Source organism: Hylaeus anthracinus, unplaced genomic scaffold, assembly GCF_026225885.1.
Source record: "Hylaeus anthracinus isolate JK02 unplaced genomic scaffold, UHH_iyHylAnth1.0_haploid 4, whole genome shotgun sequence".
Classification (NCBI taxonomy): Eukaryota; Metazoa; Arthropoda; class Insecta; order Hymenoptera; family Colletidae; genus Hylaeus; species Hylaeus anthracinus.
The window spans coordinates 2030501-2054172 of record NW_026535289.1 but is presented as its reverse complement, the minus strand read 5'-3'; the positions used below and the strand labels follow the sequence as shown (position 1 = coordinate 2054172).

Genomic DNA, 23672 nt, shown 5'->3' with positions numbered 1-23672 from the left:
TCATGATACAAACAAGCGTTTTTGATTCAAACAGAATGCACAAACACAATTACAAAATATTTTATTTAGCTTCAAACCAAACACTGAAAACGTTAAATAAGAACTTGTTGATATCGCATGGATCTATTTACATTGTATAAAAAGAAAAGAGTTATTTAATTTATTTAATTATACCCCTACAAAAATAAGAAAAGTAATAAATTCAGAAAGTAGAAACAATTTCTACAAACTACAGAATCTACGCATCTCAAATAACTTGTTACCATCAAGATGTAAATACAAATAAAAGTATTTTAGAAGTAGAAACATGGATAACTAAGCTCACAAGTAGTGGAGATATCAGTACCCAATCTACCATATTTGTACATATTTATATTGCAAATAAATTGTTGTATTTCACCCTCCTTTTAAAAGAAAAAAATACTTGCATTATACGTGAAATGTCAAATCGAATAGTCGTCGAACTGAAACGACACTTTTGAATGTGTTGAATCCAGATGATTCATGAGGGCAACAACGCTGTGCTGCTCATAGCGACTACCTACGAAGAGGACACTGGCACCTTCACCTGTCGGGCCACCACCTCGGCTGGCACCGTAGAAACCTCCGCCAAACTCATCGTCAAAAGTAAGAATTGAATAAAAGATACACGTTCAATTGCTAACACGAAGCGCGATTGAATCGACGGAACAAGCCTCTAGTAACTAACAGAAAAATGCGAGCATGCTCGAGACAATTTTCGAAATAAAAATAAAATACAAAATAAAACAAGAATCTAATATGGATTTCTTAGATTCAAAACAAAACAGCGATAATAAATATTTCTTAAATATTAATATACGATCAGTGTCGAATATGGAAAAGATCAAAAGAGGGAGACTTATAAAAATGAAAGAAAAATTCGAAGATTCAAAAATACGAGGATCTCAGCCCCAAGAATGATAAATTATTCATTTTTAATCAGTTGGAGCTTCAGAGCCCTTTTCCTCGTATTTCACATGGTATACAATGAAACTATAAATTGAAAAATAAATTGTCTTGACAGCGCGCATTTTTCTGTCGAACACGATCCATTGGAGGCCCGTGCGTATTTTTATTTTTTTTCCGCTTTTTTTGTTGTTTTCTCTAAAAAAGAACCCTAACCCACCAAGCGAACTGTTACCATTTTTTTTCTACAATGTATCTCCCCCACCCCTCAATAATTAAAGTCTCGAACGACCCCCCGGGGAGTTTGTACTAACTCGTCGTGTTTAAAAGTAGACGAGCGAGTGAAACGAGACGTAAGTAGAGTGGACCTCTCGGGTCTAAGAGGGACAAAGAAAGGAAAAAGTATATGGAAATACTGCAGGGAATTGAAAACGCGGCAAGTGTCGCGAAGGTGGTGCTAAACGTTGCGGAGGAAACGTGTTTGAGGCGTTTCGCGAGAACGGGAACGTAAAAGTAAAACGAATCGAAGCGTTGCTCGAAATTCGACTGCCAAAGTAGGGTTGTGACTTCTTAATTTTTCTGTATTCGAACTATCGAATTACTCAAATGTTTGGGGAATATACGTCAAATAACTGTCTGAATGTTTTTCGAATATTTAGCTGGAAATATATATTCTAAATATGATATTCGACTAGTAATATTTATAATATTACTCGTATTCGAATGGTAATATTGAAAGAATTATTTGTATTCGAAGAGTAATGTTCAAAAAGTGACAGGATTTGGAATAATAATACTGATAAAATGGTATTGGAATAATAATATTCATGTAGCAATATTTAAATGATGATAATTACATAATAAGAGTAGAGAAATGATATTCGTATAGTACGGCTCAATTAGTAATATTCAGAAATGCTATCCAAATAGCAATGTTCAGAAAATGATATAAGAATATTTGTATTGAAATAGTAATATACAAATAATACTCGAGTAGCATTATTTATAAAATGATATTTAAATAGTGATATTAAAAAAATGGTATTCGTTAAGTAATGTTCAAATAATAATATTCAAATATGATATTCAACCAGTAATGTTCAAAAAATGATATTATAATCTTAATATTAATCTAGTAATAATCAAATAGTAATACTAGAATAATGATATGGATAAAAAGATATTCGAATAGATATTAGCATACAGCATTATCTAAAAAATGAAAATGAAATATTAATATTCAAAAAGTGATATACGTATAGTACTATTCAAACAGCATTATCTGAAAAACAATAGTTGAATATTAATGTTCAAAGAATAATATTCGCATTCTACTGTTCAAAGTGATATACAAAAGTAATATTCGAATAGTAATATTCAAACAGCACCATCCAAACTTTTTTCGTAGTATTCGAATACCCATAAAATGTTCGAATACTGAATTCATCGAGTAGCCGCAGCCCTAATCGAACGTGGCACGGACGAGGTAAACTTTCCATCCAAAGGTGCAAATCACGAGCGAGACCCGTCCGGGCGACGTTCACCAGCGTCGAATTTGTCGTTGAAAATTTGAAATATCCGACGTGGTGCTTCGAGTCGGGACGTTTCGATGAATTTCTTTCGATTCCATTGTTGTACATAAGTTCAAATCGAGAGAATTGACGAACGATCGACGACCGCGATCGTTCGTTTCACGCGAGAATCGCGAATAATCGCGAGAGGGAAGAGAATTGTCAGTAAACCAAGCGTAACGTCAAAGCATCGCCAATATACGAACACGTGACTCGTTTACTCGTTCGATTTAGTGTCGATGTTCATTATAAAGAATTATATATTTATCTTACAAAATACATAATATATATAAATATAAGTGTATACATTACTCCAGACACGATTTACAGTTAGTCACACCGACGAAAAAATTTATAGTTACACAAATATACACACGCAGATACCTTTTAACATTCTACTAATTGATTATTTATTATTGTACAATGGAAAGGCCAATAAAAACGAATGTTTTAAGTACGTACAAGGCTCGTTTGTTGTCGATTCGACGATCTTACACGATACATCGTCAGGTTCGATTAATTAAGGAAATAGTTTCTAAGCGAGTTTCTAATCTCGAAATACAAAATGGTATTTGCGTATATCAAAGGATCAAGTATCAACTGGATATATATATTATAGATCTATATGCTTCTATGAAACTTGCATGTTTGTACATTATTTGTTTGCATAATGCGGAAAGGAAAATCGAAAAGCACAAAATACAAATTTCTTGGCAGGGAAAATTAAATTATATAAATAAATTGATATAGCGTCTTCGTAAATATAATAACTAGCACGAGAAATTTTACCTGCAGAAAAGACCACTCCTGAATATATTCGAGTGAAAATAAATACGATTTCTGCTATGTAGAAGCGCAGATTACAGATGGGCAACCCTGTGTAAATTTTTGTACAGTGTACACGAGTTGTTTTAATTTTATTTTCACATATTTCTATTAGGGTTAATTTTATAAAAATTAATCAGTAGATATCAACTTTCAGTCTTATTTTGGGCCCGAAATGGCTTTTATGAGGGATATATATGCTCAGTAAATAAAATTCGTTCATAAAAAGAATGTGTTCTTTTTCCCATTTTTTTATTTTTTAATGATTATTGAATGGGTTAAAAAAATCTCGAAATTTGTTCAATTTTTAACATCGTTACAACTACCCTCTAAAGTTCTAGCCCTAATCTGTTTAGGTAGACATTTTGATGCTACCCAGTGTTAAATCAAGAACTTTAAAAGAAATAAAATTCAAAAACTACCAATACTAAATTGATGAAAATATTAAGATACCTACATGCGAAATATTATATTTATGTTATATTATTAAGTAAAGTACTTTCCAAAATGAATTCTAGGATTTTGTTTTTTTATAAAACTAAAATGTTATGAATTATATCCAGAGTAGGACGAACTTCATTCATAAATAAAATTAAGAATAAAAATAACTGAATTCCACAGTCTTACCCTACAAAACAAGTTACAATGACGAAGTTCAAATCTACTGAAACGTTAATTTCTTATTATTCTTAACGTCATTCGTGTCTAACTCTGAGTATATCCTAGTTTCTATTGTAAATAAAAGTTAGACACTATGTCGTTTAGACGGCCACCCACTGCCATGAAAAGTAAACAGGCTATGTTATCAAAAAGCAAAATGTTGAAACGCCATCCTGGAAACCCTTTATTTTTAACCGATCTCGATGAAGGTGAACCGTTAAGATTCGACGAATAGCGCGCAAACCGCAGATATAAAGTAGCAATTCCAGCTAGTATGCTCACGTTGCCATAAATTCTCTTATGTTTTGCTTACGAAACGTATACCACGGAATCGAAGCGGAACGTGGCTCGTGACTCACGTACCTCGCGCCTCGTAAAACAATTCGCGACGCGCGTCCGCCACCCCGAAAATAATATGAAACCCGGGGTGGGACTTCGCGACGAAGGAACAAAAATAGTCTTGGGTTACACGGGTGCGGGATTCCTAATCAGCCTAACGATCGATCAAACAATAAGACGTCAAGTCTGACGGGGAACCAGCGATCCCATTGCAATCGTTTTGGCAGATTTATCGCGGCTAAAATAACAGAACGCGAGAAAACGCGATATCTGTCGGTTGCTCGAGAAGTAACGAAAGTATTTGTAACCATGCCTATTCTCGATGCCAGGAACTATCTTTTAGCGTGACAATGAAATATCGAGAAAGAAAACGTGGAAGAAATCCACGTGTTTTTGGGAACTATTCCATCGTCTGGACGAGGATGACATTGAATTTAAAAATTGTATTAGTGTGGGGGTTGGTGGTTGAAATAAGGATTTTGATTGGTATTCGTGGTCATCGTAAACAATGTTTTTATTATTATTTACTGATGAAGCCATTGACTCGCTTCGTGTGAATACATTGTCGTAGAAGTATTCGTAGTACTTTAAGTGTTGACTTGTAATTTATGTAATTAACTGTTGGAACTATTTTGAATATATTATGATGAATATATATTCAGAATTAAGGATCCCATTAAAGTTGGTTCTAAAAATTAATTATATAAATTATAAATCAACATTTCAAGAATCATATACATTATATATAGAGTATTAATCAAGATTCCAATTGACGTAAACTTTTCTTTAATGTATGAATTCAGTATAACAAAAATACAATACGATTAGAAAAATAAAATATCACAAATTGGTAATTCATTGAGTATGTACAATAGCAGGATATTGGCTATTAAAATGCCCATTATGTTTAATATCACCTGCACCGTTAGGAATACTGTTATGCCTACTAGTTAGTTCATAATTTAATCAAGTTTTCTATTTTTGTTTTATTAAACTGTTATTTTCCAAAAAAGTTGATGTCCATTGAAATTTTAATTATTGCAGTGTATATTTTGGTTTAAGTTCACTATAAATATACAGGGTAAACTTAATAAATATCAGTACAAATAAATGCTGCATAACTTGAAGGGTACCGCGTAGTTATTTAATTTTTTTTATATTCCGTATATCTTTCGAAATTTCATTTTCTTCGCATCTTTAAAATGGATCAAAATTTGTCTTCATAACCAAAATTATGGATAACATAGAGACGAATTCAGTGACGTGTATTTTAATAATCATTAGGTTACCTTTTATAACTAAGGCATGGAAATATAACAAATCCTTCAGATACGTCAGATTGTATAATTTAGCTTTCTTCTGAACTAAAAGGAGCTGCAAATATACAATCGAAACCACCATAAAGTAAATCATACCAGTCATACTCATTGAGACCATCCTGAAATCTGCATAGTAGTCTTCCAAATTTTACAAACATACTACTCTGAAAGTCCATGAATAACCACTAATAAATAATAATGAGACATATATTGATTTGACCATGAATACTCCTGAACTTGTATTTTTAACCAGGAGATTGAAAGAAGCCAGAGAAAAATCATTTTCTTTTTCTTCGGACGTCACACTGGCCTCCATGTGCCGTGGAGTTTATACATATACATATGCATATATGTATATACGTATATACTCGTCTTTTACGATGGTTCGTTTCTGTTCCGAGTATCACCTTTCTCTCGGTAACTGGTTTAACGAGCGTGAAGAGGTAAACGTATTTCCTTCAATCGCTTCTGGTACTCGGGATCGTTTCAAAACGAGGGACGGACGCAGTGCCGTGTGCAGACTCGGCTAGGCCCTCTTCTTAAGCTATTTCTGACCACGTGACGTGTATTACATTACCCAGCTATATTTGGTCGCCGCCGGTTCAGAACTCCCCGAAGACTCGGTAAATTCACGTGGGGTCTCTTCGTTGGGCTCTCGTGCACTCCTACGAGAGGACTTTCTTGTTTTATTCGCGAGGCATAAATAAGATTACCATAAATATGTTCCACGGAAACACGCCGCCGGTCGCTTAGAATTTCGACGCTTAGAAATTCGATACAATCTATGCCTGTGAAATGTAAAACAGTGTTTTCGTTTCTTGCTCGATGATTTGTGAAAAATAAAGTAGACATTTTAAATTTTACTTGGAGATTATTGGTAACTTGATTAAATACTCGATGTACTTGTAGGATAACTAATTTTAATTAATGCTATTATATTATTCTTTTGGACGTGTGAATACATAATCCTTTCGGACCTGACAGTAACATATCTGTACATAATATTTGAAAATTAATAACGTTGTCATGTACAATGTCCCAATTATCGACACATTTGTTAACAATTCTTAAGGAATTTAAGATTAATAGGAACATGACAAGTGAAATATTAATATTCATTTGCAAAATTGAAACAAAATTATTTATAACTTTTGGCAGACTTATGCACTCGGATCGCTATGATTATTTCATGTCTGAACTTTTCACTTCTGTCAGGGACACCTGTTATTTGTTTACGTTGCTTTGTCAAGTCAAAAATAGTAATTACTGCGTTGCCAATAGATAATAGTGAAGATAAGATACATAATTCTGTTGCCATGGAATTAACAATTATATTAAAGAAGTAAAGTTAAAGCTTCGATGATTGGTTTAAAAATTAATTTATTAATTTATTTCTATGTACTAAAAGAATTAACTAAAAGAAACTCCTTTAAAAGAATTATTTATTTATTTATTGACTGTATTGGTCTTAATATATGAAACTATATATGAAACAATTTGCTATTATCTATTTTGATAAAAGACAGGAGAATTATATCGAATTCATTTAGAAAATGATAAAGTAGTCTAAATAATTAACATTAATATCTTCCTGTTAGATATAAATAGATAACTTCACCATCACTCTGTATTTTACTCCACACGTTTACAAATATTGCAATGTGGAAAAGAATTATTAGTTAACAAAACCAGATCTTAAACCGCTAAAATTCAAATTCAAATCCAAATGGTTTGTAAACGTCGAATAGTATATTCGACAGACAGACCTGTATATATTCTTTACAAAGTAGGAATTGGAGTGTTTATAGAAATTAGTATTCCACGTAGGAGTTCGTGTTTAGATTACCACATTTCACGGTGTGGAAGATTAAATTAGGGTACTTTATTCTATACATAGATCATGATTCTTTACCTATTAGACCCCCTGCCTCTAACAGGGGAGGGTATCATTTTCAAGCAGGCTACTTTGAAACTAGACAACCGTTCTCCTCGTCTACGCTCTCTAGCGTGGAGAAAGCAGAATAAAAGCCCATCATCTTGGACGCTACAGCGTGACTGGCGCACATAAAAAGTGCTCGCATTTCGACGAGCACTCGATGCTCCGCGAACGGAACGACAACGTTCCAGCGTTCCCCAACGTGTCTCAACGAGAATCGTTGACGTTCGTGTTACGTTATACTTAAAATTACAATTTCTTCAGTTGATGAAACCGATTTATTCATTGGTAACTTCAAAACAATTGGACGAACAAACATTTTCGAACACTTCGAGACTTCCTTCTAGTGTATATTAATACGAATTAAAATCTAAAATGGTTAAAACGGAATAAAATAAAAGATATTTAATGTAGATAAATGGAAAGATAATTTTAAGATTTTGAAATGTAATAACTTACCTTTGAAATTATGAGTAGTTCAAACATTTTAGTTTATTTATTAATTTAGCGTCTTTATTGTGTCCCTAAAAACAACTGTATATAAAAAATGAGCACGAAAGATATAACACACAATGTTCGCTATAACGAATAGACTGGAAAATAACATACTGGTAATTCTGAAAAAATTATTTCACTGATGGTTATAATTTTGTACCACTCAAATTAATTTTTAATATTAATAATATTACGAACACGTTTTGTGTGAGCTAAAATAACAATTTTTCTCGCATTATAAAAATGACAAAATTTAAATTAATAATGTAGCTAATTATTGTCTAATAAAATCGTGAGTCATGACATTAACCCTTGCAATCTGAGAATTTTTCCTACAAAAATATATAAATGCTCTTAATTTAATTTTCATTCGTTCATTTCATTGACTTACTTTGTGTTACCATGAATAATACTTAAACTGAAATGTGATGCATATTATGTTCGACGTTGTAGCCAGGCAAGTGGAGTGCAAAGGGTTAACACGAACGCCACGCGAGTGATTTCAATGCGTGGTAACAGTACCACTGCCTCGCAAAAAACCTATTCTGCAAGACCGTTAAAATCCAGTCTTGCATTATTATGTTATATTTAACATTTTACTGAGACAAAATATATTTAAAAAAACTAACGATCTTTCTTTTATTTTTTTCTTGTTCCATTTATATTTGTAAATTATGTATATATATCGTCATACCGAACAGGACGAAATATTTATTTTAAATATAATGAAATTATGTGCACAATAAGGACGTTTAATATTCATATTTATAGTTTATATAAACGCTATTCAATAAATAAAATAGCTTGTTTATAAACAACACTATTGTTCAAAAATCACAATCAATACATATCGATAGTAGGATTGAATCAAACTTCAAAAATGCAAATAATGACTTCAAAGCTATGTGAAATTATAGACAATTAACTATAGAAAAATATGTACAAATGTAAAAAGACATATTAGACGAATATTTAAATAATTCAGTTTAAACTGATCAATAATTTTTGAGAAAGGTTACTTCACTATCGAGCAAGATTTCGTGTAGCATGGACTCGTGACTAATATCGATGCTTTAACGAAAAGGCAATTTATGAACATAATGACAGATTTCTCTTACATCGTGAACATCAATCAGTGCCACTCTTCGTAGCTTCTTGCAGTACTTCATCATTCTACACCGTTACGACCCAACGCAAAATTAGACCGTGAATCCGGCGCGTTAATCTCGGCCGTTCGTCTGATTAATTGCGAAAGGGGGGTAGAACGGATCGGGTCGTCGTAATTAAGCACGTTTTCGTAGGCCAATACGACCCCTTTTCTGTCGAGCATCGCGCAAAATCTTAATTGGATTCTGTCCTGAACAATCTAGCTATCTAGCAACTAGAACTGGTAGTAGAATCTTAATCCTTTCTAACCTAAAGTAGCACAACTAAACTGAAACTTTTGCATCGGTTACTATATTAATACTTTCTTTGACCTTTCATTACATTTCTTTTCTATTTAATCTCCTTCTTCAAATAAATATCGTTATAGATCTGTGTATCATTTTAAAAGAATCTATTAAGCCTAGAAATTAATTCTGTGCCTTTATATTCGCATACATAAAAATACGGTTTAAATAGAAATATTTACTCATGAATTTGATACGTTACCACAGCCTTCCAAGTCCTCAGTCTAATTTCCATTACAAAGAATCTAAATATATAAACTATCTCAATTTGAAATTTCACCCATAGTCATTCTTCTAACAAATTACAAATCAACTTAAAAATTATTTTTGTTGGTTTTCCTTTATAAATAAATCATAAATTTATTCAAAAATCGCACAGAATTAATTTCTACAAGTACTATCTATCTTTTTAAAGTGGGGATGACTTGGAATTCCCAAAATACCCATTTCCAGGCAACTATCTTTCTAATGATACCTATCTCATTTATTTTAGAGCACGTACTCAATTCGATGTAGCTGTTATACAATTCTCCGTATATTATTTCGTATAATGTAGGTCGAATTGTAATGAGAATCATAACTAGTATGTCGATCACCTTTGTCGAGCAGCACGCCTCCCCATCAACAAAGCGTTAATTGCGAGATCGTGGCAGAAGAAAGAATGTATCAGAACACCTGGCACGTTCGCGTTGGCCATAAATAAAGATACGTCGCATTGGGGCTGGCTGGGTAGGAACCAAGAAAACTTACATCGTCGTTCCATCTGTCTTCGAGGCTTATTAAATTTATTTCAAGCGTACAATCCCTGCCGTATGAGATCAGGATCTATTAAGCGAAACCGTTGAAGCGATTACGACCCTCCTTGGTCCTGGCTAATGATTTCGAGATGCCAGAGTGATTAGACAGAATGAGAGGCGAAGTTTCAATCGACATTGCACGATTCGTGTTACCTGAAGTGTCGACTATCAAGATGGTGCCTCAGATTCTGTAACAGTAAAGTGCTTTAGGTTAAATTGATAAACAAACAGAACATTTCGTAGAAAGTTTAATAGACTTCTATGTAGTAATGTCAAGGTAGTGTAGTATTAGGATATTATTAACTACATTTCAGAATAATAATAAAATCGTGTGTTAGAAAATTAAATTAAGATACGTTACACGAACTGCCAAGAAATTTAATTGAATTATGCAAACTATTATACAATGTGTGAAAGTATAACGTTACACTGATTTTGCATAAATATTTAGGCGTTAATGTTATTTATATTAAATTAAATATTATATGTCAGGTAACAGTTAGGAGATTGGAGCTTGTAGAATAAGGTACAGTGAGTCCTCGACTTGCACAGATTTCTGTGTAAAGTGGATTGGATTAATACGATATATTGTTGGAAGAAGGAAAGATTATTTCTGAGTTAAAAAGTATCATGAGTGGAAGGGATAAAGTCGTGCAATTTGTCCTTACAAAAATGATTAACTGCAGACTTTAGAAAAGCTGATTGAAATGTCTGTATGGTTTGTATCTCCTTGCAACACTGATCTTTCTTTCTCCGTACAATAGATTTAATAAATAATCTTCCTTGCAAAAATGGGTGAAAGTTAAACAAATCCTTTGTCATAGAAATCTAAACTTGAACAGTAGAACGTCGATTAAAGAGAAGACTGATTATTGAAAGAAACAAGATAGGTCACTCTAACGTTAACTCTAAATTGTTCGATATTGTAACTGAATGAACACAATTTATAGCAGCTGTTCAAATTTCAATTTTTTTAGGAATTACATGAAAACTCAGAAAAAATATTAATTGGACGTAAACGAGTTTAATGATTTTCGAAGAAAATTATATACTGGTAGATTTTCTGAAGAGTACTCAAAATTCAGGAACAAGAAAGATGTTAATATATAAAACTTCATTTACGATAAAATTATTAATCAATAACACAACACATCTATATTGTACCAAGCATCTTGTTTATTTCCAAACTTACCAAACATGGAAATTTTAGTTTAACAATTTAATTTTATATTACGATAAACAAAATACATTGTAAGTAAGACTTATTCTTTATTCTTTAAAAATATTTTGCCTCCTCCTTAATTTCGATAATCGATCTTCTACTGCATTTAATATCTGAACACATGGATATATATACACACTCTGTATGCATACATAAATAGCAAACATAGGGATCTATAAATCTGCGTAACTCGAGGACGTACAATATTAATTTCGTAACGAAAACATCGAGTATCGCGATTCGAGGGAATGGCGTTCGATTCCTCGACGTTGGGATGACAACGACCTTGAAGAAACGACCACCTGAAGCCACGAAGACAACTGCCAAGCGGCGATCCGAAGCATCTGTCAAGGGGTATCGAAAAAGAACGCGGTGATTCATCCCGACGGAGGTTCTTTTCCGTGGCTCACCTTCGTCTTCGATCCTCGAGACCCACCCCCACCGAGACTCGTCGACGTCGTCGTTCGTCAGTCTCAGGAGGGAGCAGGCCGACCAAGCCGACTATTTCGGCCGTCCCAGCTGCCAGTGATTCAACCATGCCAGAAATAATACGGCGGAGCGCGTGTCAGCGCACTCTGGAAGGCGGGAAGGAATTATTTCTGGTAAATCCGCAGCTCGACTCTCCGCGCAAACCAAGTTTCGAGGGAACTCTCGAGCAGACATGGGCAGTATTTTATTCGAATCTCAAATGACGAATGAAAAATACAACGATATATTCGCATTTGTTCAATCCTTTGTTTTATTTATTATTCTTCTGAATTTCATATTTTAAGATTTTTGTTTACATCAATTCTACTCAATCCGAGCCATGATTAGATTCTGTTAAAGATTAGTTACATATAGTAGCATCGAGTCTTTAGATGAGTCATTAACAACTCTATTACGTTATATAGTTTTTGAAAAATTAGTTTTCTTAATTATTTTTCAAAAATGTAATACTTTGAGACGTTTGAATTATACTGTCTATGGGTAGAATTAATACAACAGTGCAATTTTTAAGTAGGTAAATAGTTGCAACTAGATGATGCAGTTTTACTGGTCGAGTCAATAATAATGTAGATTGCAACTGAATTGTTTATCTTCAATTATTTATTCGAAATTTTGTACCTCGATGAAAATTTTGCCCATTTCTACTTGGAGTATCACGTTTACCCTTTATTGCATATGTAAGACAAAAAATAAAAACGTTTTTGTAAATTTCATTCAAAAAATTGTATAATTTCATCCAATATTTCTACAAATTTAGCCATTGTTAGTAATAATAATTTTATTTAATAAAAATAATCCTTACTACTGTTCAGAGTGAGAATTATATACTTCACAGATGTATGAATAATCTAAAAATAATTTCTCCTTGATAAATTAAATAAAGTTCATGCAATAAAGGGTACCCCTCGAACTCACGGATTTCTCTGCACCTTGTAAACATTCCTGTATTACTATTTCAATTATTCCCACACAACCTCTTAAAAACTTCAAAGAGTACAAAAATCTATTTTCAATCTTATTTGTACCCCAATTAAATTAATGCCATCGAAATGCAATTTATTTGAAACAGAACACAGTTGTTGCAATTATTGTAATTCCCAAATCCCACGAAATTCGAAAAACAGTCTTGGAGGGCATGTCGTTTATAATAATTGTAATTAGTCACCCATCGTTAAATTAATTGTTCAAACGAAAACACATGAATCACTGGCAGCTGAAGAAGAAGAAGAAGAAATGAAGGAGACAACAGTGCCTGAAAGGAGAAAAATTGGGACAAATTAGAATTGAAAGGGGGAAGAAGAAGGTCAGGGACAAGCACGTTTGGCTAAACGTTGTCTGGCGATTTTATTTTTATTTCTGTACATGACCACTCCAATCGTCCGTGAATCATCCAATAAAATTTGTGTGTCATCCTCGAGAACGACGTGTATCACAGTTTCTGTGTCATACGCACACCTGAGTAACCGGGACCAAGTACAATAAACAACGCCACGTTCTAGACAATACATGAATCATTCCTCTTAAAAAAAGAAATTCTACTCATACGATATTGCGTTACATTTGCGTACGGGGTCCCGTAGCTCGGTGAACAATCGCACCTTGTTATAAACCGTAATTGCGTCGAACCCTCGTTTTGTACAATTATAAAGTAACTATATATTCACTCCTGCGCACGAATCGCGAGATTCCACGCTGAATTTTGCCCGGCGAAACTGTCACTGATCGCTTTCTGCGTGAAATTCCGCACCGTAGACACCGCGAAGAACTCATCGTAAGAGCACGAATCGAAACACCACCTTCGCGACGCTCCGTGCCGCTCAGAAGTTGGACGTGTCCAGTTCAAACGCGGCTGCACTTCCATCGAACCGGGTTCGAAACGAGTTTCAAACGAACGGATCCGATCGAAGGCAGCCCCAACTGTCAACCAACACTGTTTCACTTTGTTTCACTGGCACGACCAAGACGCAAACACTTCACAAGAGCGACCGTAGCACGAAATAAAGCAGTGTCGCTGAGAAAATCGTAGAAAGAAGTAGAGTCGAAGCGGCAGGGCGAGATGAAACACGTTTTATCCCGAGACTGGTCCTCGTAGCTCGCTCTTCGTCTTCGGCTTCCAGTGGATGACTATTAAGGCTAGACTAAGCTTGGGGTAGAGGTGTGCGTGGTGTGGCGTCAGACACAAGTTTCCCCACCACGGTTTCTTCGGCGTCGGGACGTTCGGTTACCCGGTGCATGCATCACCGTTACCCCCTCCCACGTCGCCCTGTCGTTCGGGTTTTTGCATTTTGAGTGGGAAACTACCACACGGCCACCACCGCCGTCACCTCGTTCTCTAGAATAATGACCTGCCCGTGGTTAATAGCAAGCTCGCGGAATGCTAGATGGGGCTTCCGCGTTCCACGTCGCAACGGAGAACGTCCATCACGAAGGACTCCGAGGATGTGCTTTGGAGAACTTTCGTGGTCGATCCAGGGATAAGAGTATTTCAATTATTTGACTTTGGAATATTTTCTGGGCATTAGGATATGGGTTAGAAATTTTAATATTTGTGTAATTGGATATTGGTATTGGAATATTATTATTCAAATAGAATACTTTGAATATTTTTGATTCAATATCACTATTCCAGTGGCACTATTTTAGGTTTCTATTGGATTATCGCTAGTTCGATACCAGTATTTGAATGCTATTACTTGAATAATACTGTTTGAATATTTATACAGTGGGTGTAGAATGTATTCGTACACCGATCAATTTCCCCCAAAAATTTGGAGGAAATTGTAGTTTCTTAACTTCTTTTTTTATAATCAATGATATATTACATAATCTTGGAAATCTATAAGATAGATATAGATAGATATAGTCCAAACAACATTTGCTAGTTAATATAATTTGTGAAATTAACAAAAAAATGCGAAAAGTCGGTAAAAGTATAGAAGCAATAAGTTTTTGTACAATTCTTATGACGAACCATTTATAGTAGAGTTTGTAACGTAAACACATTAGTTTATTGCTACGTACGAATTAGAAAACATCAAATTTCTAGGAAAGTACTTTTACAGATGGCTCTAATAGTGAAATGGAAAAAGATCCCACTTCGAATAACTAATAATTCAGTTAATTTAATGCTTAGAAGATGATTATAATGATTATAAAATCAAAAGGAAATCCCACGAAGAAAGTATTATATACTTATAAATTAATGTAAATTTCTTTTTTTTTTTTTAAATTAACTCTTAAAAATTAAACAGTTGTGCGGTAATAACATATATATTAAATATATATAAATTAATGTTATTTAAATTAATGTAAATTTCTTCTTTTTTTTAATGAAGTCTTAAAAATTAAACAGTTGTGTGAATACTTATTGCTTCAGTATTTTTATCGATTAATTGTCTTTTTCCTGTTAATTTCGCAACTTACATAAATAGCTATTTTTTTTCTTTGTACTCTATCTATTCTAGAGATTTCCGAGAATATGTAGGATGTCATTGTTTATAAAAAGTAAGTTAGTAAACTACAATTTGACATAGTTTTTTTGGAAATTGATCGATGTACGAATACTTTCTACACCCACTGTACTTGATTATCTGTGTTCGAATATTATTATTCCAATATTACCATTCGAATATTGATATTTAAATATCTCTGTTTAATTATTATTATTTCAATATTAACATTCAAATACCAATATTCGAATATCGTTATTTAAATATTACTATTCAAATATGACCATTCGACTGTCATTATTGAATTACACTCGAATTATCATTATTGTGATATTACTATTCGAACATTATTTTTGAAATCTTACTATTCAACTATTAGTATTCGAATACTTTATTAGCACTATTTCAATATTTCCATTTAAGTATTAATATTCAAATATCATTGAATATTATAATTTGAATATTAGATGTCGATTAACATTCCTCGAATACTACTATATTCAAATATTCAGAATTTATTTATAGTATTCGAATACCTACAAAATATTCGAATATCAAATTGTTTGAATAATTCTATCCCACGATAGCAGTTTTATTGCATACAGCTACAATAATCCTACATTTATTTATTAAGAATGTCCCCAACAACAAAATACTCAAGGGATTTTTTATGAATTTCAAAACAAAATACCAACGATAATATCTTTTTAAACTTTGCACATTTATTTATACACATCTTAAAGAAATAGTAATTTATATAGGAAACATGTATAAAAATTCATACAAAGTATATATTCATATGAATGATAAAAGAAATTCATTAAGAGACAAGTGTCTAAATCCTCGATCAAAGACGTTCGTAAAACATAAAAATAAAAATGTAGTCTGAAAAGTTTAATAAAAAATCTGTATACTAAGTATTATTAATAATCAGATAAAATTGCATCGTTGTTTGTAAGTCTTAATAGATTCCATAGTACAAAGGATAAGAATGTACCTTCATTCCAGTATTATACATACTTTGGAGGCGGTGATTAACGCGATAGATTTAAAAATACATTTGAAAAAACACAACGGTGAAAATTTTCTTTTGGTTTCTGCCCCCCTGATGACGAATCTTCTGTTTTTCGTCGTGTTTAAAAATAAAGTCACGCGAGGTTAAGACGAGTGTTCAACGCTTTCGTTGATGTTACGCCCGTAACCTCCCGCTGAGAATAAACAAAAAAAAAAGAAAGAAAGAAATGCACACATCTGCGCAAAGCCTTTCAACACCCGAGATTGGATTAATCCCGTCTCACCGTATATAGATGAAAATTACCATGCCACGTCATCTCCTCCCGATTGAGAAATATCATTCATCCAAATAAATAACCTTCGCGATCTCGGACGAAAATTATTAAAATAATAATTGTGATCTCACGATTGTTTTCATTTCTAAATTTAATACGCTTATTAGTCTTAACGGACAAACAATAAATGTCTTCGACCCTGAGGATTTGGGCTCTCTTCAAATTTCACAAGATGAACGACGATAACCATGAATTTCCCAATAATGGCAAAAATTAGGACAAAGATCAATAATGCTTTAATGGTAGAGGGGGATGAGGAAACGCAAAACATTCTTTGAATAATAGGGATGGAATGCAAAATTGCTCTATCAAAATTAATTAATTAAGAAATTGTTAAGGCAAGGTATATCCTTTTTCTACTTTATTTATTTTAATTTTGTTTCTGTCCTAATAATATTAATCCTCTTTAAAAGCCGAATCTCTTACAAAAAACTAAAGCTATAAAAATGTTTGGAGAGATATACATAGCAGAACAATAATATAATTAATTTCGAAATGTCTAAGAAAGTGGTTCAACAAAGCAACAGAAGGTATAACAATAAATTGAAAAATAATTTGGATAAGCTAAAATGAAATAACCAGAAAACAGCTTAATTGCACAAGAAAATACATTTTCTTTATTAATTATATGATTGAAAATATGTATTATAAAAATAACCTTAACTAATTATGTTATTATGCTAATATCCAAGTCTTTGCAAACACTTTTATATTTTTAGTTTCTTGTTAGAGCTTGTTTGTTTTCTGAAGGGAACCTGCGCGATTGGGCCAAAACATTGAGAAATCAAAACAAATATATTCCCTTCTGTATTGCTCAAAGACCAAACAAAACCTAAATGTTATAACTAATTTGATATCTTCAGCTAAAAACAAATAACATTGTCTTCGTGTATTAAAATGTTTAAATAATACATTATGTAAAATGTAGTTTACTAAAATTTAAATGACAAGAAAATTAAGATAAATGAACTTCTAAATAAACTACTGTGTTAAATCGTCGATTACAGCAAACCAATGTTTTTCTACCATGGTCATTTAAAAATAGTACATATTATTTCTATACGACAGGAACAATATTTGTGAATCCACCGAAATTGACGTAATTACATCGGCTGCAATTTATTTTTGACAGAAATCGTCATATTTGTTTAAGGTTATCATTTGCCATCGCTCCCGAAGGCCAACCTATTTGGCGATTTGCCTTGATTTCTCTTTTGCAAGGTTGATTTGGCCCGGCTCCACAAACCTTCCATCCAAAATTGCGAAACATAAATTTTCAAGTGCGTTTACACGTATTTAAGTGGGAGAGGAAAATTTATAATGTACATAGATATTGTTGTGCTCTCGACGGCTCATGAGCAATCAGCTGCTGAGTGGTCTGTCTGTTGTAAACAATTCCTCGTTGGAAAATGATGCATTGTTTACATGCGCTCGTGCGTGGTTCGCCAAGGGACATCCCATTTCTTACTGCATCATTTCCCGTTTTTGATCTACGGAAATAAATTTTAATTTGTCCCCTGGCTCAAATCGCAGATGTCCGTAAGGTAGCTCTGGGCAAGTAGCAAATGTGCTCTGTTAGGTGCAGGAAGATGGTAGATGCGTAGGGCACTGGCTGGTTGTAATCAGAAATGTAACTACAGTGGGTGTAGAAAGTATTCGTACACCAATCAATTTCCAAAAAAACTATGTAAAATTGTACTTTATTAACTTATTTTTTATAAACAATGACATCCTACATATTCTCGGAAATCTCTAGAATAGATAGAGTACAAAGAAAAAAAATAGCTATTTATGTAAGTTGCGAAATTAACAGGAAAAAGACAATTAATCGATAAAAATACTGAAGCAATAAGTATTCGCACAACTGTTTAATTTTTAAGACTTCATTAAAAAAAAAAAAGAAATTTACATTAATTTAAATAACATTAATTTATATATATTTAATATATATGTTATTACCGCACAACTGTTTAATTTTTAAGAGTTAATTTAAAAAAAAAAAAAGAAATTTACATTAATTTATAAGTATATAATACTTTCTTCGTGGGATTTCCTTTTGATTTTATAATCATTATAATCATCTTCTAAGCATTAAATTAACTGAATTATTAGTTATTCGAAGTGGGATCTTTTTCCATTTCACTATTAGAGCCATCTGTAAAAGTACTTTCCTAGAAATTTGATGTTTTCTAATTCGGACGTAGCAATAAACTAATGTGTTTACGTTACAAACTCTACTATAAATGGTTCGTCATAAAAATTGTACAAAAACTTATTGCTTCTATACTTTTACCGACTTTTCGCATTTTTATATTAACTATCAAATGTTGTTTGGACTATATCTATCTTAGAGATTTTCGAGAATATGTAAAATATCATTGATTGTAAGAAAAGAAGTAAAGAAACTACAATTCCACACAAAAGTTTTTTAGGAAATTGATCGGTGTACGAATACATTCTACACCCACTGTAGGTATTTTTGTGTTTGAGGCAACGATGGATTATTTTAACTTCTTCAGACCTGGTGTAGATTGTAATTTGAGAATTAAGTTAATTAAACTCTACTTAAAAGTTCGTTTAATCTAGCAATGTTTCATAAACTAAAACTATAGGATTACAGTATATATCTTTAATAAATAATTATTAAAAATATACGTCCCTGGAAAGTGTTCGCATTTGGCATCTCATTGAGATACTACATACGTGGGACTATTGTTTTTGATGTTCGAGTACAACAAATTAACACATGTTTTAGACAAATAACTTCCAATTATGTAAGTCTTGCTATTTTACGAATAAGGCCGTAGACTTCAAACTGGTTTATAATAGTTGTGGTATTAAAATTACACTTCTGCTTTAGCTTAACATTTCTGCTTTATACAAATTTTTCTCTTATTTATTTCTTTATTATATTCATTGATCAGCTATAAATTCAAAGTCTAGTGGTAACATTTTTCCACAACACTTAAGAGAATATTTCACATTATAATTAAAATAGCAAAACAATAAATAACATGAACTTATGAAATGTCCTAATATATTTTTCGTATTTTTAATTTTTCTATTATCTTAGTTAAAAATTTCCCCAAGCTTGTCTTAGTAATTACGAATATTATTTACTCAATTAATTTTACGTACAAGCCGCCAATTCCCGCATTCTACAGCACGTTTTGAAGCTTTTTTTGCGGTGTGACGATTGCCAGCCTGAAAAATAATGTAAAATCACTCTGATGCGTATGCAATTACAGAAAGGAAAGGAGGTTATTACGAAGTTCCTGTTGAAGCAGGACCAGGAGCGAAAACCGGCGTGAAACCATCGTTAGGTTCGGGAACAGGCGGCAAGGACATAGTCCTAGAACAGTTGCCTTTGGATGAGAATGGATTGCCACTCGAAATACCGCTTAAACTTGGAGATGAATCATTGCCTTGGAGGAAAGGACGCGTGCATCATCGACCTCTACCTGGCGATGTAACGCCATGGCGAAGAGGAAAACCAAAGTCTCGCGACACTTCTTTGGACAAACTGCAGGCTACCGAGGGCCAAGTGAAACCTTGGACCGAGGAAGCTGTAGTATTGAAGAAAACACCTCAGGTACCTCGGGAAATACCGAAAGAAAAATTAGAAGACGTTGAATTAAGACCAGCGAAAATTGAGAAGATAGAGATCAGAAGATCGAGTCTCGAAGCTGTCGACTTGAAACCTGTCACAAGAGACACAACGAAGGATGTTAGAACAGAGGACAAGGTTACTCGTCGCGAAGAGACCGCTGACGAGATTTATACTGAAGAAGAAGACTCGAGGTTCTTGAAGACTTCTAGAAAAGTGGACGAATCCGTTCAGAGGAAGAAGGACGAGCCCAAGCCCTGGACGGAAGAGAAGGTTACGTTGAAAAAATCGAAGCCAGAAAAGAAAGAGATTCCAAAGGAAACTTTAGAATCCGTGGAATTGAAACCTTCGAAAATTGAAAGGAAGGAGATCAGGAAATCGAGCCTGGAACAGGTGGACTTGAAACCAGTTCCAACGACTGTAACGGAGAAAGTAACCGATGATACAGTTACTCAAAAGTCTGAGTATCTTGAACAAGAAGATACATCGTTGTTGGACGTGTCTAGGACTGAAGAAGTGAAGAAACTGAGAAAAGAGAAAATCGAGGAGAAAACTGAACAGGCTAAGCCTTGGACGGAGGAAAGGATAACTCTGAAGAAATCCAAACCTGTCAGAAAAGAAGTTGAAAAGGAATCGATAGAAACTGTCGAATTGAAACCATCTAAAATTGGCAAAACTTCAATTAGGAAACCAAGTCTGGAACAGGTGGATTTGAAACCAGTTTCCAAAACAGTTACAGACGAAACCATCACTCAAAAGACTGAGTACCTCGAACAAGAAGATACGTCGTTGCTGGACGTGTCCAAAACTGAAGAAGTGAAGAAAGTCACGAAAGAGAAGGTTGAGGAGAAACCTGAAGAGGCTAAACCTTGGACAGAGGAAAGGATCAGCCTGAAGAAATCCAAACCTATCAGGAAAGAAGTCGAAAAAGAATCGATAGAGACTGTCGAATTGAAACCGTCTAAGATTGGCAAAACTCCAATTCGAAAACCAAGTCTGGAACAGGTGGATTTGAAACCAGTTCCCAAAACAGTGCCCGAGAAAGTAACCGATGAAACCATAACTCAAAAGACTGAGTACCTCGAACAGGAAGATACGTCGTTGCTGGACGTGTCCAGGACCGAAAAAGTGAAGACAGCAACTAAAGAGAAGGTCGAGGAGAAACTTGAGGAGGCTAAACCTTGGACAGAGGAAAAGATCACCCTGAAGAAATCCAAACCTATCAGGAAAGAAGTTGAGAAGGAATCGATAGAGACTGTGGAACTAAAGCCATCTAAAATCGAGAAGCTACCAGTGCGAAAGACAAGTTTAGAGAAAGTGGATCTTAAATCTTTGACGAAGGAAAGTAAGGAGACGACTGTGAAAGAGATAACACAGAAGACTGATTACGTGGAAGAAGAAGACACAACGTTACTCGAAGTTTCTACTGATGAACAAGTGAAGAAAACGAGAAAGGAATCGATTTCAGTTGAGAAAGTCGAACAACAGAAACCCTGGACAGAAGAAAGGATAACTCTGAAGAAGACCAAGCCAGAGAAGAAGGAAACTCCTAAGGAGGCGCTTGAGACTGTTGAATTGAAACCTTCGAGACCAGAGAAATCGGAAATAAGGAAACCAAGCCTCGAACGCGTGGATTTGAAACCTCTTCCGAAGGAAGAGCCACAGAAACCGAAAGGAAAAGACGTGTACACAGAAGAAGATGACACGACCCTTCTTCAAGTAACATCTGACGAAACTCTTCGTGTTGACAAGAAGATCAAACGGAAAGACGAAGTTGTTGAGAAGAAACCAGAACCCAAACCATGGACCGAGGAAAGAGTAACTCTGAAGAGAGCGAAAGTCGAGCAAAAGGAAGTCCAGAAAGAAGTTCTTGAAGAGATAACACTGAAACCAACCAAAACAGAGAAAAAGGAAGTAAAGAAAGAAACTCTGGAGACGGTAGACTTGAAGGAAGTCACCGATAAAACGAAGTTCGTCGAAGAAGAAGATACGAAGCTTCTAAGGATCGACAAAGATGAAAAGATCGAAGAGAAACAAACCGACAAAGTAGCAATTTGGAGGAGAGGAAGGAAACCGAAGGAAGAAGCTCCGTATCACGAAGAAGAAGACAAAACGATACTCGACGTCACGAAAGATGTCGAAGAGAAGCAACTACAGAAGGAAGTGCCAGTACCTTGGGCAAGGGGAAAGAAGAAACCAACCGACAAGATGCCCTATCGAGAAGAGGAAGACACTACTCTTCTCGATCTCGAAAAGACTGAAAAAACGACTGAAAAGCAGGCGAAGGAAGAAGTACCCGTTCCGTGGGTGCGGGGAAAGAAAAAGAAAGAAGAGAAACCGGAATTAATTCCAGAAAAGGCGCAGCCCGAAGAGGTGCCCGAAGAAGAAAAACCAACAGAAACAACGCAAGTTCCTTGGCTTCGAGATAAGAAAGTGCCGCGAAAAATTCTTGAGAAGAAGGAGGAACCGGTTGAAGATATTAAATCGGTGATGCTGAAGCCGGTCAGGCGGGAACGCGCGCCCGAAGAGAAAGAGAAACCGGAAGAAGTGACTCTGAAGCCTGTAAAACGCATTCCACGTGAAGAAGAAGAGAAGGAGGAGGTACAACTGAAACCCATTCCGAAACGTAAGCCTGAAGAGAAAGCACCCGAAGAGGTTAAATTGAAACCATTCCAAAAACCGAAGCCTGAAGAGGAGGAACGCGAGAAGCCAGAATTGAAGTCATTCGAGAGACGCAAACTGGAAGGTCCAGAACAAGAGAAGGTGCAGTTGAAACCATTCAAACGCGAGAAACCAGAAGAAGAGGAGACGCTGGTTCCACGAAAAATTCCAGAGAAACCGGAAGAAGAACAGCCAGTACAAGTTGAACAGGCGACCTGGCGCCGAAAACAGAAACCAAAAAAGCCTTTAATACCCGAAGCTGAGAAACCTGTCGAGAAAGACGAAGAAAGACCAGTCGAGAAGGCACCTGAAGAAGAAAAGATAGTGGAAGACAAAGTAATAATGAAAAGGGAGGAGGAAACGATCGAAGATTTCAAATCGCTTGCTCTAAAACCAGTTAAACGCGGTAAGAGGCCTGAAGAAAAGGAAGAGATCACGTTAAAACCTGTCAAACGTCTTCCCAAGGAAGAAGAAACGAAGGAAGAGGTTGCTTTGAAACCAATAAAGAAAGAGAAACCGGAAGAAGAGAAACCAGAAGTAAAATTGAAACCTTTCAAGAGATTGGATAAACCAGA

The 23672-nt window shown here is 34.4% G+C and overlaps 1 protein-coding gene and 2 long non-coding RNA genes across 3 annotated transcripts in view; 1 reads left to right on the top strand and 2 right to left on the bottom strand.

Moving 5' to 3' along the window:
• The window catches only part of LOC128895073 (titin), a 68919-nt gene extending 65964 nt beyond the window's left edge, over positions 1–2955 (top strand). Inside the window, exon 39 of the mRNA XM_054157315.1 lies at positions 498–2955. Within this exon, the coding sequence (XP_054013290.1) occupies positions 498–638 (141 nt within the window). The 3' untranslated portion in view covers positions 639–2955. The remainder of the gene's footprint in view (positions 1–497) is intronic.
• On the bottom strand, positions 1560–15874 carry LOC128895111 (uncharacterized). The gene is made up of 2 exons (XR_008461705.1): positions 8037–15874; positions 1560–7947 (listed from the first exon to the last, which is right to left on the bottom strand). It is a non-coding gene; the product is annotated as an uncharacterized LOC128895111 (long non-coding RNA).
• A 7652-nt stretch (positions 15875–23526) lies between these two features.
• LOC128895109 (uncharacterized) overlaps positions 23527–23672 on the bottom strand; it is a 370-nt gene continuing 224 nt past the window's right edge. Inside the window, exon 2 of the long non-coding RNA XR_008461703.1 lies at positions 23527–23647. This is a non-coding gene — a long non-coding RNA (uncharacterized LOC128895109). The remainder of the gene's footprint in view (positions 23648–23672) is intronic.